The sequence below is a fragment of the Pezoporus flaviventris genome, unplaced genomic scaffold (assembly GCF_033815535.1).
Source record: "Pezoporus flaviventris isolate CSIRO_AGI_PZ_B2104156 unplaced genomic scaffold, CSIRO_AGI_Pfla_v1 ptg000013l, whole genome shotgun sequence".
Classification (NCBI taxonomy): domain Eukaryota; kingdom Metazoa; phylum Chordata; class Aves; order Psittaciformes; family Psittacidae; genus Pezoporus; species Pezoporus flaviventris.
The window spans coordinates 17,065,721-17,081,065 of record NW_026892561.1 but is presented as its reverse complement, the minus strand read 5'-3'; the positions used below and the strand labels follow the sequence as shown (position 1 = coordinate 17,081,065).

The following is a 15,345-nucleotide window of genomic DNA, read 5'->3' as shown; positions in this document are numbered from 1 at the left end:
GGGAGCAGAGTAATAAAGTACAGGTTTGATCTGTAACAAATTCCAGCTCTTGCAAGACTTTTTTAGACATATGGAAGTCCATTTAGGAGGAAAATTGTTTGCAGCCGCTGATTCAGAGCCTATCGGAATCAGTGGAAACGTTTCCATTGTCTTCTGTCCTGAAGAAATGCTGTTTCTGTCCTTCCTTCCATCCCTAGCCTGTGCTCACTCTCTGGGCCATATGGATTTCATCTCCCTCAACGACATGTAAGAGAAGAGGGTTTGGCTGTTTAACGGCATGATGTAGCTATGTGGACAGGAATGGTTGATTTCTACTTGATTGGCTACAAATCAGGTAACCAACGCCTCAGTTTTGAGCGGCTGGTTTCGGAGGAGTTATCTGGGTGCGTCTGGCTCTCCTATCAGGGCTGAACATGGCTTTAATCACATCAGCACGCTAATTGTGCCCCTCAAGAAGAGCTCGGAGGAATGAGGGTCTGTGTTTTGACAACTGTCAGATTTCTTTATTGCTAACCATAATTGCTGGGCTATCCCTGGGAAAGCACACTGGGTAATTGCTTATCTGGATAGTACCTCCCTTCAGCTATTTCAGCTCAGAGACTTTTCTAGCATTAAACCCAGAGCCAGGCTGCCTGCAGAGGGTGGACAAACCAAACCCACCAAGAACTGATTTTAAAGCATTGTCTCCTGTTTCTCCTTTTGCAGGGCAGGCTCCCAAAAATGGAGGCATAGAAGGGAATGGATGCTCACAAGCACTCCCTGATCTTACAGGGTATTGACTCCAGACATATATGTGATCATTGCCACTATCTGCCTCCTACCATTGAGGCAAGGACCAGTCCCCACCGAAGAGGTGACAGCCTGCAGAGCAAGAAATGTTGAAGTATTTCAGCGTCTAGAAGAAAAAACTGATATTTTTTGGACTGGAACTGGGTTCGAGAAAGAGCACACGATCAGATGTGAGGTGAGGGACAGAGGTGGATTTCTGCCTTCAAACAACACCCATTTTACTGGATCTGAGTGCCTACCAGGCACTCAGAACATGTCAGCAAGCAGCTGAGCAGGGCTCCCAAAGTGGTGCTGACACATGGATGTGACAGACTCCTTGCTGGCACTGCAGGCAGCAACCTGGGGTTTGAATTTTCTGGAGGCAATCACGAGAAAGCCGTGAGTGCACACGGCAGGCTGAGAACAGAAGGCTGGAGCTCAGCTCCCCTGCCGCCTCGGAGCTGCTGTGTGTCACAAAGTCGCTTCCCTTCACTATCCCTAGTTCTCTTTCATTCATATCTGCCTTGCCACCCTGAAGCTCCACGTCCTGGGATGGGCAGAGATGCCCATCTCTGCCTCCTGTTTGTAATGACAATCCTGTGCTGCTGTCATCTCCTGCATAAGTGGACGTGTCAACAAGGAAATCTTCCCTGAAACCAATCCTGGGTATCAGCTGGCTCCGTTCCCCTCCTCTCTCCACTGAACTGCAAGTCTCGTGGCAATCTTCTCTGGGTATTCTGGACAATGAATGTGTTTCTTGCCATGTAATTGAATTATCCACTTTAGAAAGAAAAAGATGTGGTTTTGTTCCCATTACAAAAACAAACAAACAAGGACTGATATTTATTACAGGCCAAGGCTACTCAGCAAGTGTTTTCTGGAATTCTAATAAATTGCTGAAGAAAGTTTACAGCTGAGCACTAAAGATGGTTTAGTTTTCCAAGAGGCTGGGATGTATTTATTTCCCATTTTCTTAACCCACAGCATGGTGAACAGCGTAACGTGCTCTTTCCAGGGTTCAGACGGTGTCAACCCAAGCCCATGCTCTTTACCCCGAAACAGTTAACTGCTTCTAATTAAAACCACGCCAATTATTCATTTTCAAGTTTTGCATTTATTTTTCCCCACTTGCCCAGCCTGCTATTTGGTTTTGCTTCTACTTCATTAAAACAGCTTCCAAAAAAATAAAAACAAACCTAAAATCCCCATCCACACACCCAAACCAAAGAACACAAGTATCGTGCAACGAGGCTTTTAACTAAACAGCATTTTGTGCGTCAAGGGGATATCTACAAAGCAAAGGGCCATGCAGGTTAGAGAGGATTTGCTTTGTGGCATCTGGAGAACGATTTGTCCTTTGAACAGTGGGCAAAAAGAGGTGGGCTTGACTGTTAGAAAGAAAACAGCAATGCAGGAAACCCTGAGGACATCAGTCTCAAGACTGTAGAAGGAGAGAGAGGACCAGCAACCGTCAGCGAGTGGGTCAGGGCACCCATGCGCAGCTGCTGAGGGGTCTCTGTCATGTTGTGCTGCCTGTGCAAGAAGTCGTTCAGCAGTCAGGCCCAGGGAGTCCCATCCTGCAACAGTTTAAACACCCTCCTTGCTTCAAGCGCATCATTTGTGCATGAAGATGAGTGTGCACAGATGTCCCTGTGGGAGCAAGCCACTTAAATACATGTTGGTTGTTAAGCACATGCTTAAGTATTTGGCTGGATTAGCAGACTGGTATTGAAATGTTTGCTTTTTGACAAAGTTGATTTTGTTTTTTCAGTTCATTACTGGGCCTGCCAATGACATCATTCGTTTGCAAGATGAGAAAAAGAGTATAAACGACCTTAAAAAAGAATAAATTAAACAAGAAGCAATTTTAATGGCCACTTCCAAAGGAGATTTATGGATGTGCATAAAGCTACTTTCCATAGGAGAAGGACTAAGCTTTTAGCAGTTACCTTCATTTGGATTTTTTTCCCTGTTGCAATATAATACCCACAAATATTTGCGAGTTGTGACTGTGCACCGAAGGGTTAGTCCTCTTCCAGAAAGGGGGGTGGAGGGAGAAAAGACGAAAACAGTGGTGCCAATTTGTCTGCCCAGACTCTGATTATGGGAGGGTTGTTGTTTTTTTTCTTTCCTGCAGGGGAGAGAAGCTGGTGGGACGCTGTCTCTCTCTGGGGTGAGGGATATCTGATATCCAGCCCAAGAGCAGTCCAGCAGACTGAACTTTCATCTCCAGCAGTGAGGGATTTGAACACAAAAAAAAAGAACCCTCAACCAAACCCTGTGGATAAACTTCTCGACTAAATTTGGAGATCTTGGAGTTGGGGAAATTAGGAACATTTGAACGTCTGCTTGTAAAGAGCATGGAGAAGAGAGGAGATCCCTTGGAGGAACGGAGGTGGTTTCAATACATCTATTTATTTATTTGTGTGCCCTAGGCCCTGCCCTCCTCCTGCCTAGCCTGCTATCCAGTGACCCTCGGTGCTGATTAAAGTTCCCCAGTGACCTGTGAGTGCTTTTGTTACCCTGCCTGGTAATAAAACCCCAGTTAAATGGCTGGCTTATCCAAACCCACGGCTCCTTATGCAGCCAGCTCTGGAGCCAGCTCAAGTCTGAGCCCTTGGGAACATGCAGTTTAGCTCTAATTTAGCTTGGCTAGCTCTGTTTAGCTGGCCCATGGGGGTTCCTGGTGGCCGTCTCGGTGCCCCCAGGTAGCCATGGTAGGTGACTAGGCAACCTGAAAGGGCCACAGCCTGGTTTCTTGCTAGGCAGAGTCCTGGCTCTTAAGGCAGGTAATCCCACTGAAATCCCTGAAAGGGATGGAGCAGGCTTAATGCGGTGAAGACAACCACCACCCACCCACCTGCAGGACTACTCCCTGACACCCAACATGTTGGAGCAAAGCCATGGTGGAGAGATGTTTGTGCTGATACTGCTTCAGTTTCCTGGTGGAATCCATGAACCTGCATCTTTGGGATCATGTCAGGGTAGTGCTGACACACAACTCCACAGAGGTAGCTGCCAGGGCCAGAGGCAGACCCGCAAGCTGTGCAGGTATCCCTAGCAAAAGCAAAGCCAGGGAACTGAAGTGCTGAACTCTGATTCAAGTCCATGCTGGAGATGAGGACATTCGTGTCCTCATAACCCCTCTTCCACTTGCAGCAAAGCTTGCAGAAAAAGATAAGAAACTAGCTCCTGGCATTGCCAGCGAGAGAATATACTTGTCATCTCTGTTGAAAGCTAGGTGGCAACTGTTGAAACTCTGTCTTGAAATCTGAAAACTGGGACTTGTACAGACAAACTGATGAACAAATTTCCGCTCTCCCAGCCCCCTCCTCCACTTGTATTTTATAAATGACAAGTTGAGGGAAGGACTCCAGCCCGAACTGGGTTGGGGGAGGTCTGAGCAAAGCCGATTTGAAAAGGTAGGAGCCCTGCTGTTGGAAACCCCAACCCAGGTGCTGCACAGGCAGCCCAGCTGCCCACCCTGAAAACCAAGCCTCTGAGACTCGGGGGTACACTCAGGGGCCATACAAACTTGACTTTGCAGAAATACTTTTCAGGAGGAGATTTCGCTGGCTGCATTTGGCCCAGAACTCCCACCCCAACCCTTAGCTGAGCACGCCACCAAGCCTGCTTACATGGTGCTAGTTCCTGTGATGGTTCTGTTGCTGTGAGCTGGCTTTTCTCCTACCCTGAATAATTCATACTTTTCCATCCTTCCTTACCCACACATCTTTCCTTACTCCTTGGCCGGAGGAGGTGCCAAACAGAGAACCCCCTGGCTGGTATCCTGGGGCCACCTCCCTTATTACAACTGGTACCCAGTAAAAAAAAAGTGTGTGGCCTTGCCCCACCATCCATGTGGACCTGAAGCCCCATGCATTGTACATGTGTGCCAGTGCTTTCCTGTCTCAGGTTCTAAATCTCATACAGTGTCAATGCTGCAATATTCCTAAATAAGCTCCTGAGGCCTAGTATTTATCACCCCCATGTACCAGTAACAAGCCACCTTGTTCTGACTGGAGATGCGATAGCGCTTCCAGGAATGATTGTGTGCAATGTGAACTCAGTCCCTGGTTCAAAATATTATGCAGAAGAATAATAAATCTCAGTTTTAAATTGCTGCCCCATTTAAGCTTTGATTAGACTCTGATGGTCTGTTCACCCTGGAGCTGCTGGTATTAATCTGCATGCTAAACCCTAATTATAAACTGCTCTTGGCATTTCCAGATGATATCAAGATGTTTGGGATTAAAAGAAACCCTGATGTTGAGTTTACAGCTTGAAATGACTGTAGACAACCTGATCCCCACAGATCTAATAACACACCTCTGGGTGGGGAAGAAAGAAAAGAGGGAGATTTGACCCAAGCGTGTAGCAGGAGTTTGTGGGGGAGAGGTCTGGCTCCAGACTTGAATGTGTGCATACATACCCAAACTCTCACACACGCATGTAAGGTAATACACCTCTATGTACACACGCATGCTCCTGCAGGTGCTCTGTCTCCAGATCAGCATAGTTCTTGCCTAGCCCTGGGTAGAGAAAGTGCAAAGAGGCTTGAGAGCAGACATTTCAGTGAACCAGAGTGACAGGGCGATGGAAGGAAAACTTACCAGGGCAAAGAGTTTTGATTTGTCTCCCCAGCACCTGGGTTTCAACAACAAAGCCCAACAGTGGGGGTATCACTGGGGTGGGCAATGAAGGGGATAGTATGGATGCAGCCTGAGAAGTGGCCAGCAGCAGAGATATCTGATCTGATGCTTCTTCTCAGCTTGCCCCTGAGGAGCTGTGGCTGATGTTTTGGGGTACAAAGGAGTGGAGGTCCATCTCGGAGCACTTCCACTTCCAAGTAACTGCTACTATGGTCCTTAGAAAGGAGTAAGGCACATTTGCGCCCTCTTGTCCTGTGAATCACCCAATTTGCTCACACTCCGGTGCGGTCCTCAGAGCAGTACTGTAGGGTCCCCAGCACTTTGCATGGCTAAGACCAAGAAGCACAAAACTGTAATAAACTGTGTGTGCATTGCACAGGCTTGTGCAATGGTACTGGTTATTATATCCTCCTTCTCTTTGCTGCTCTCCTGCAATACTATTTCTAAATTGCTAGGTTAAAAGAAATTTGGCAGATTGAAAAAGGGCTCTAAGACATCACATGCTGAGAAGTTTCATGATAATAAGGCAGGGGAGAGATACTCAAACTTACTTTCCCTTGCTGAACAAAATGCTTCACCTGAGTGCCATGATATTATTAGACAGTTGAGAATCCACACCTGTGTGTCACAGCCTCCACAGATTCTGCTGCCTCTTTGTTGTTTTGGTTTGGGTTTTAATTTAGGTAGCAGAGAAGATATTTAGGGCACCTCAAACAAGTGGATACTCTATGCTGGGAAAGGTATGTGGTGTGGTAGTTAGTGCAGAGCAGTCAAATGTGAGAGCAGAGCAGGCTTGGCTTGGCTTGGCTTGGTTTGCTTGGTGTCTTCCTCCATCCCACTAATGCCAACTACAAGGCGTGTGAGCTGCCCTGAGCATGTTACTTCTGCCCAGCTGTTCATCTGCTCTGTGTATTTCTTGTTGGCTGCAAGACCCTTGGGAAGGTGGTCATCTCAGCTCCTGTTTGTTGTACCTGAAAACTGCTATCAAGACAAGGAAGCTCTGTTCAGATAGGTGCAAAGGTGAAGGGAATATTTCTGAGGGCTTATAGCATACTTGGGTAGCTCATATACTGGAGAACCACAGGAGCTGCCAGGGATGGGTTTCATGGGAAATTTCAGGAATGAGTGTGGATACTCAAGCTAGACTTTCTCACTGATGCTGCAGATTGGGCTTGTAATTTTCTGTGAGAAAAGAAAGCAGAAGCAAATGAGCTGATCCTCTGCAGAGGTGCAGGTCTTTGGTTTTCACCCCCTTGATATGTAGCTAGGGGAAGGAGAATGGGAGAGGCTGCTTGTGGTTTCTGCCTCACCTCTGATCATCGTGTATGGTCACAGCATAGGAGATGGGTTTTGAGGCAGAGCTCCACTGAGGCATGAGTCTCACTGATATCTTTTATAATGATAATCATTTTGGGGAGCAGGAAGGGCCAAATTGGGGTCTGGCCGCTGTTTGCAGCATGAGGCTTGGCCCTTCAACTGTGGGGGCTTTACCTAGAAGATTTCTGTCTGTTTCAGAACCTTTGGGCTTCCTCCTTCCCTGGCAGCAGAGGTTGAGAGGTCCCTGCATTGCTGGGAGTGTCAGCAGGAGGCAATCATTTGATGGACACCCTGGGAAGGTGGAGGAATGGGGCTGTAAGCAGCTGCCAGGCAGGTGCACATTGGAAAGTGAGATGGGAAGATGGTGGGGAATGGGAACTGCCTGTTCAGCATGACACTACCAGTGGTAAGGTGGGAAATAGATGTCTAGCTTACCATGACCTAACTTCGTGGCCTGTTGGATGTTGAAATGGTGTATACATTTGCTGTCATGTGCCATCTGTGGCATCCTTCCTAGCCTCAGGGTCTTGAGAACTGGGGTATTCTATCCCCTTTCCTTTGGGCTTGATGCTAAGGACAAGCTGTCTTTTCATTAGTTTCTTCATCTGAAACAGGTGAAAGTGGGTTGAGATCTTTTGATTACAGCAAGCCATGGTGTGGATCATTCCCATCCCTATGGTTATTTATTCTACAGAAACTTCTAGAGGCCCTGGAGTGAGGACATGGGCTGGCAGTAGGGCACCTCCACAGGAAGAAATTTAATACATCTGATATGGATGGCAAATGCCCCATCCTTTTCTACCCTCGCTGCTTGTGGCTGGAGGGGCAGAAGATGAACACTAGAAGGCAGTAACACTCTTCACCATTCAGGTAAGGTGATAATACCTGCCAGTACTCTAACCTGAAGTTTTCTAAAACTTTGAACCAAGTTAAAGGAAATGGCTAACAAAGGGATGTTTCATGCTTGTCCTGTAAAGATGGTCCTACTTCTGATTTAGTGGCTGGCTGAGATCTGCGGCTATGCCGGGTCCTGGGATGCCCTGGCTTGCTCGCCTAGGAGCACAGAGATCATGTCCTTCATCCACTCCCTCTCTTCATCTTTCCAGTTCTTTCCTTTCTGTTTGTCTTTTACTCATGATCTTCATGGGCCACTTTTGTCCACCACTTTCTTTTCATCTGATTTACTTCCTGTGCAAGACAAGGTCCCTTCACCCATCCCACCTATATTCCCTCAAGCTCAGGCTGATCAAGCTCACGCTGATCAAGCTCACTGTTCGCAGCCTTCTTTCTTTGGAGGCAGAGCTGGAGAGTTTTCCTTGGATTTATCTTTTCCCTCAGCAGAGTTCTCCCACCCAGTCTCAGAAATCCAGTTGTGTTGTAGGAGGAGGCATCTGGGAAAAGGAGGTGTTTAGGCCACTTCTAGAATGTGAATCTGGCATCCCATGTTGCTGTTCAGCCTATGGTGCTATATGAACGGGGAGCTCTGTGGCTGACTTAAGGGGAAAGCCACAGTAGCCAGTCATGAAGCTGGGCCCCTTTATTGCCTTGCAGGTGAGACTATCCCTTTGTAGCAGATGCACACATGTTGATGTGGTCACTCACAGAGCCAACTTGCTTTCACCCAGGGCTTTCCAGGGCATTTGCTGGTATTGAGCTGCAATCCCAAGACTGGGAAGGATTGCTGTCTGAAGGATGCCCTTAGACATGGGGAGTTTTAAGGAGAAATACTTCTTACCAGGAATGTCAGTGGGATGTCAGTGAAGGTAGCACAAAGCACTTGTGGCTTCTGCCGTCACCCCCATGCCAGGGGTTTACAGAGGCTAAGAGTAGACCCTATTGCCAGTAGAATGGTGTTATGTATGGCTGGGACTGCACAGCACTTGCTCAGGCAGGCAAGTTCCAACATGCATTTGAAGAAGTGGTAGAAAGAAAGTAAAACCTAGTTCACTGAGAAGGCAGACAAATGTCTGGGAAAGTCAGAAAAAAGGGTGTTTCATGTGTTGAGCAGCATACAGAGGGGTGTACAGATAACCATTCCTCACGGCATGGCAGTATGTACATCCACTCTGCCATGCCTAAATCTGGACAGCCTGAGAGCCAGGGTACAAGTTGTCTGCTTACATCAAGCCAGATACTGCCTTGAATACCTGTGTGAAAACGCAGCCCCTTCCCCATCCAACATGGAAAAGCTCCCTCATGTGCAGAAAAAGGACCACACCAGTATGCAAGTAAGGCACATACTGCTGTGTACATAGATGCATATATATAATTTTGGGTGTATGTACACCCAGGTGTTTCTGTCCACATGCACAACCTTGCTCTGGTGCTTTTTCTGGCCCTTCCAGCCTGTGCCCACCAGCTTTGCTTGCCTCCAAGTTGGCTACAGCAGAGTCCCACAGCTCTACTATGCTCGCTTGGGTTTTAGAGACTGCAAATGGTAAACTGGGACCCGGAGTATTTGGGGCGGGGGGAGAGGCTGAAAGCAAACTAATGATGAAAATGTCTCCTCCATGCCTGTGCCTTAATTAAATGCATGGAGAGGCTCAGGGAAGCACATCTGTTTTCAATCTGGAGCCCTTTGATGGCATCAAATGTTCTTTCCCCAGATCAGGGGGGATGGAAATTCTGGGCTGGCTGTGGCAGCTTAGAGCCCAGGCTCCAGCCACCGGGAAGCTGAGGCCTTTCCTGGCCTGCCGGACCCTGCCTTGGCTGCCAGCCCTGCTGCCCTCGGGCCCTTCTGCAGAGGGGTCGGGGTACCTCCCTGCACCTCTACCTGCCCTTGGCCAGGGGACCAGCCGGGCTAGGCCGAACTGCTGGGACCTCTTTGCTTGTTGGCCTCAGGAGCTCCGAGTTGTGTCCTCCTCCTTTTTTAATTTGCTGTTTCTCCTTTTGTTATCCCCCACTTCGGCTCTTTTGCTCTCCTTTTGGCCAGTCTTTTAGTTCTCTGTTGTGCTTTTTCTTCCTCTTTTGCTATTTTTCCTTTCCTCTCTTCCATTCACGCTATCTCTTCTGTTACCTTTTCATATGCGTTTCTCATTTTAACTATTTCTCTCCCTTCGCTCTATTCCTCGGCCCCACGAGCCCTCCCCAGGGCTGCACCCGCGCTCCTCTCCAGGTGCAGCTCCAGCTGACAGTTGGGGGACCCCACACCCCCTTTGCACCTCCCTGCCAGGGGGCTCCCCTAGCCACCCCTATGAGAAGCAAATGAGCGCGACGGGGCCGGCGCTGCTCGCACCCGGCCCGGGGGAGAGGCCGCGCTGGTGCCACGTCCCGGCGGGGCCCCGCGGGCCGCCCTCCCCCGGGTGCCCGGCGCGGCCGGAGCGCCGCGGAGCCGCCCCCGCCGTTTGAAGTGCGGTGGGGAGGGGAGGGCAGCGCAGGGGCGGAGGGAGGGAGCCGCCGGCAGCGGAGGCGGAGGGACGGGGCGCAGCAGCCCCACAGCCACCCTGCGCCTCTCGGCCGGCGGCAGCTCCCCGTGCCGGCTGCCGCCTTTCCCCTCCGGCATGTTTTAAGCCCAGCGCTGCCCGCTCCCCTTCGGGCTTCCCTTCCTGCCGCTGTAGGGTCCCGTTCCGTTGCCGCCCCGTTCGGTCCTTGCGCATCACCCCTTCGAAAGGCCCGCGGCTGGGGGGGGGGGGGGGGGGGGGGAGCGGGGCTAGTGGGCGCCCGGGGGGCGGGGGGCGAGGGCAGAAAAGCCCCGCTCGGCACCATGGCGTCCAGCTATGCCCACGCCATGGAGAGGCAGGCCCTGCTGCCCGCCCGCCTCGACGGCCCCGCCGGCCTGGACAATTTACAAGCCAAAAAGAACTTCTCCGTGAGTCACCTGCTGGACCTAGAGGAGGCGGGCGACATGGTGGCAGCCCAGGCGGACGAGGGCGGCGGAGAGCCTGGCCGGAGCTTGTTGGAGTCCCCCGGGCTGACCAGCGGCAGTGACACCCCGCAACAGGACAGTAAGTGCAAGGACACCCTTCCTTCCATCCCTTTCAGGGGCGGCCGCTCCTGGTCCGGAGCGAAGCTCCCAGGGAAGCCGCGGCGGCGCCCGGGGCTGCCCCGGAGGGGGCTCCCGAGGTGGAGCGGCCGGCGGAGCCGCCGGACGGTCCCGGGGCTGGCTCACCGCGCTTCCCGAGTCGGTCTTTCCCGCCGTGCCGTTGCGGGGAGCCCGCGTTCTCCCGGCACCCGGCGGCGTGCGAAAACGGTTGTTTTCCCCGGCCGCGTCCCGAGAAAGGGGGAGCGACGAGCTGCTCTTCGCCGCCGCCGTGCCGCTCTCGTCGGGTCCCGTAACGCACTGCTCCGTCACCCTGCGGGGGACCGAGAGGAGAACAGCCCTAGGAGCCGGGCTACCAGGATCAAGCCCGCGGGCTAAGCCTCTCTCCCACCTCCTGCCGGGGCGGGCGGGCTGAGAGCAGGACTTGCCTGGACGGGGCAAGCAGCGTCAGGCGTCTGAGCTGTCCTCTATCTATCCATTCGCCCGACCCTCCGGACCGTCGGACCTGGGACCGGCACCGTAGTTTGCGGGACATCGGGAAACTGCTTTGGGGTCTGGATGGGAACCGGTCGATTGTCCAACGACCTGCCCGGAGCATCGCGGCTCGCAAACACCCCGAGGGTGCGTGTGCGGCTGCGGTGTGGAGCCGCCGATTCCCTCCACCCCGAGCCCCGGTTCTCCCGGTGCGGGCCTGATCCAGGCCCGACGGGAAGGGCACATCAGGGCGCGGACCTGCTTCTGACCTGTCCCTCGTAACTTGTCCTCGCTTGGGAACGCGAGCAGCCGTAGAACAACAGCCCCGCGGCTGGAGGGCAGCTGGGATGGGCGCCATCTGCGCGGCTTTTTCCAAGTCCCTCTCGTTATTTTCAGCGCTGTCAGAAAGGGCGAACAGCGGCCGAGCAGGGTGAGGTGAGTGTGCAGGGCCAGAAAATCCCCCCTCACCCTCCTCTGCTTTTCGTTTAAAAAAAAACCCAACATGTATATATCTCCCCGGCCGCAAGGACTGGCCGCGATTTTTGCTGTGGGTAAGGGCTGATCGGGGCCGGCCCCGCCGTGCATCCCTTGTGGTGTGCAGGGGCCGCAGCTGCTGACATTGGCTAGCTTCTGAGGGAGCCCCCCCATCCCGGACCGGGGGGCTGCTCTGCGGCCGCCGCCGAAAGGCGGAAAAAAAAACCCAACCAGCACCAAAAAAACCAAAACCGAACGAAAACTGCAATTGCGATTTTCGTTCGTTCGCTTTTAGTTTGGGTTGCGTTGGGTTGGTTTTTTTTTTTCCGCCGGGGGTCACCTCCCACCCTCTTTTCCCCGCCGATCCGACGTGGCTTTCTCGGTATTCCGAAGGAAGCCGAGCTGGGGAAGGGGCCTCTCCTTGAGCCCGTGGGATCCCCGAGCTTGACCCCGACAAGATATTTCCTCCGGCGGGTAAGCAGCATCCAGAGCCGGGTTTATTGAGGGAGCGCGGTCGGCAAGGGAGCGAGCGGTGCGCGGCTGCGGAGCGGCTCCTTTCCCTCCCGAGAGCCGGACCGGCCGCTGGGAGATGGCTTCAAAAAGTTTCTCTTCCCAGGACCCTGAAAAATGCAATATCTGGCTCTAAAGGTGTTATTTTAGAGGGGAAGGCGGTGGTAGCTGCTCCCCTCAATTGAGCTCCCTATGCTGCAGTACTGCCGACGGAGAGTCCCCAAGATACGTGGACAACTCTTCTTCCCTTCTATTTTTCCCCTCGATTTTGTTTATCATATTATATTCGGATCTGATTTACTTCTGTTGTTGCCCTTTACCAACTGCTGAGCTCTCCAGAGCTACCTAGGTAAGCCGGGAAAAGAGGGGCCGTGTTTCCTCAATACCCACCCTGCTTTTAGAGCATGAAAAGAACCCAAAATCCCCATCCAAGGGCGTGTTTCCCAGCCGGCATTGCAAAGCAGGAACTAAACTACAGTTCCAAATAAATTAGAAGGTCTCTAAATGCTGTAAAAGTTTTAGTGCCATTATGGTGAATTAGAAGGTTTTAAAAGTATTCTGAAGTAATCAAAGCAAACAAACAAAACCCCACCAAACCCCAAACAACAAACACCACCAACGAAAAAAAAAAACCACCAGGGATATTTTTTCCTTGATTTATTGGGCGAAGCTGGCATTTGGGCTTTCTGTCTCTTTCGCTGATGGGTTCATCAGATCCCATGAGTCTCCGTGCCTCAGTTTCCCCACCTATTGTATGTGTTTTGTGAAGTGTTTTGAGCTCTGTGCAGAAAAAGGACTGTGCTGGAGCTAGGCAGTGCAACAGAGGTGCGAGGTTTTCTCGGTGAAAAATGAGAGCTGGTTCAGTGGAAAAGCTAACACAGGGATTGGTTATGCTCCATGTTACTAATGGAGAGAAGGTAAAAGCTGTTTGGAGAAATTGGGGAATGTCTCAAGAACACTGAAAATGTTCTTCCAACCTGGAGGAAAGTCAGTCAGTTTGTCCTTGGTTTCTGTCCCCAGCTGAACTGAAAAGCCAAATTATTGGTGTTATTTTTGTAATCCAAAATTGGCAGAAGTTTGGTGCAGAAATTACAAAAGGTTTTGTTTTGACGTTTGATATTGAAGGAACTATTTCACTGCTCATTTGAAAGAGGTTCAGGAGAAAGCATGGCTCTTTTTAAAAAGAAAAAAACAGCTGTGGCTATAATATTTACAGGGAGAACTATCGGTGTGTTAAGGAGTTCCTTTTTCAGTGGTGCTGCAAAGCTGTCACTCACTGACTTTAGCTCAACTTGTAGCTCTGAAAACCATACCCTAAAAGCTGACACAATTCACAGCCTCCCTGCCTTTGCCCTTTAGCCAAGGAAACTTTGCAGTCCGAGTTTGTCTTTGTTGCAAAATCACCTGTTAAGATACAACCAACTCTTGTGTTGGTAACAGGACTTTCACTAACTTTCCACGAAGCTCAGACGAAAATGTGGATCACAGCTCAGTAGAAGAGACCCCCTGAACTTCCCAGCAATGGCTTTCAGCTCCTGTTGCTCCCATGCCCTTTGGGGGTGGCAGAAACCTGTTGATAGCCTGTGGGTTCCCAGAGCCCATGGCTCTGAACGGGGTTAATTCTCCAAATCCAGAGCTAGTAAGCTACTAGGTTGGGTTGGGTTTTCTTTTGGTTTTCTTTTTTTTAAGGTAAAATTTTTGACCTCTCCTTTTTTTGGTTGGTTAGTTTGAGTCTTATTGATGATGGCTCATTAAATGGTATGGAGAAAGCATGAGCAGCAAAAGAAAAATTGTTATGCTCATATTTCTTTTGTGAGGAATGAATACACCCTGCTTTGGTCCAGTACTTGCACAAGTTCTGCATATTGGAGTTATTACTGTCCTTTAATTTCTCTTCGGTATAAAAACAATGGCAGTTTGGGGCTGTGCTTCTCTTCCAGGATGGCAGATTACACCAGTCTGTCAGGGCTGTTTCACAGTTAAACTTGGGGCACAGGCTGCCTGTGGCCCCCTGCGACTTCTTCAATCTCAGTGGTCATCATTACCCTGCAATGCTGCTGCTTCTTCCCGAGGAAGCAGCAACCCTGCAGGAGCAGCCAGGAGGAGGTGGGTTTCTTTGCTTAGGCTGTGTCAAGCAGAGCAACCGTGCTGGCTTCTACCCCCTCTTCTCAGGCAGTGGGAAGACAAGGGAGGGTTTTTTCAGCAGGCACATTTTTTGGTAATAAATCTGGTTGCTGCTGGATTTTTCAGATATCGTAAATAGAAATTATTTCAAGAAAGGACAAGATAAATTCAGGGAGGACTGAGGATGACTCTTCACTGCAACAGTGGATGGAGGCAGTGTCCAGCTCAGGAAGCCACGAACACAGAGGTTGGAAGGATGAGCTGGGGCAGAGATTGCTCCATTGCTTCCTAGGCTTATACCCTCTGACTGTCATTACTGGCTGTTCTTTATGCTTTAATTGCCTCTTTTAATGAGAACAAGTGAGGTTGTTACAGGAGCTTGTAAATATTGAATTGTTTCTCTTTTTTCTTTTTTTTTTTTCCCCATTCTGATCCCAAGGTTGTCTGTGGTGTTGTGCCTTCCCATAGTCACAAAAAAAAAAATATATGCCTTGTTAAAAAGAGGTGGAAAAGCTCTGCCACTAGTTTGAAATGTGAAAAGCGATTTGGCGTTGCATGGAGCATGAACCAGAGAAGAAACATTAGGGACAACTACGGGGTTTTCTTTGCAAACCTCTGGTTTATCTTGAAGTACTAGGTGGCTCTTTTGTTACTAAAACACAGCACTTGCTTCCCAGAAAATGCTGAGACTGTAGATTGGAGGTGTACGAAGAATAGAAAGGAAAGGAAGAAATGCAGGCTAAATTGATTAAATCTAGCAGCTATTTTCTTCCTATCTTGTCCTGCAGAGCTGATGGTCCAGGGGAGGGTCTGCAGGGAGCACCTGGCTGCTTGATGTCCACAGGTTACACATGGGTGAGCGAGGAAAACCGCCAGTGATGAGCAACCTTACAAGGTGCTGCCTAGAAAGACTTTCCAGAACCAATTCTCTTCTTCCAGCAACTGATGTGGGAAAATTGAGGAGCAGGTCAATATTATTTTTAAGGCACTTGCTGTTTATGCAAAATACGTCTTACTTTTTCTTACAGGAGTAATCTTTATGTGCGC

The 15,345-nt window shown here is 50.3% G+C and overlaps 1 protein-coding gene across 1 annotated transcript in view; it reads left to right on the top strand.

Moving 5' to 3' along the window:
* Positions 1–10,366: 10,366 nt before the first annotated feature.
* PRRX1 (paired related homeobox 1) overlaps positions 10,367–15,345 on the top strand; it is a 40,950-nt gene continuing 35,971 nt past the window's right edge. Inside the window, exon 1 of the mRNA XM_061451898.1 lies at positions 10,367–10,681. Within this exon, the coding sequence (XP_061307882.1) occupies positions 10,441–10,681 (241 nt within the window). The 5' untranslated portion in view covers positions 10,367–10,440. The remainder of the gene's footprint in view (positions 10,682–15,345) is intronic.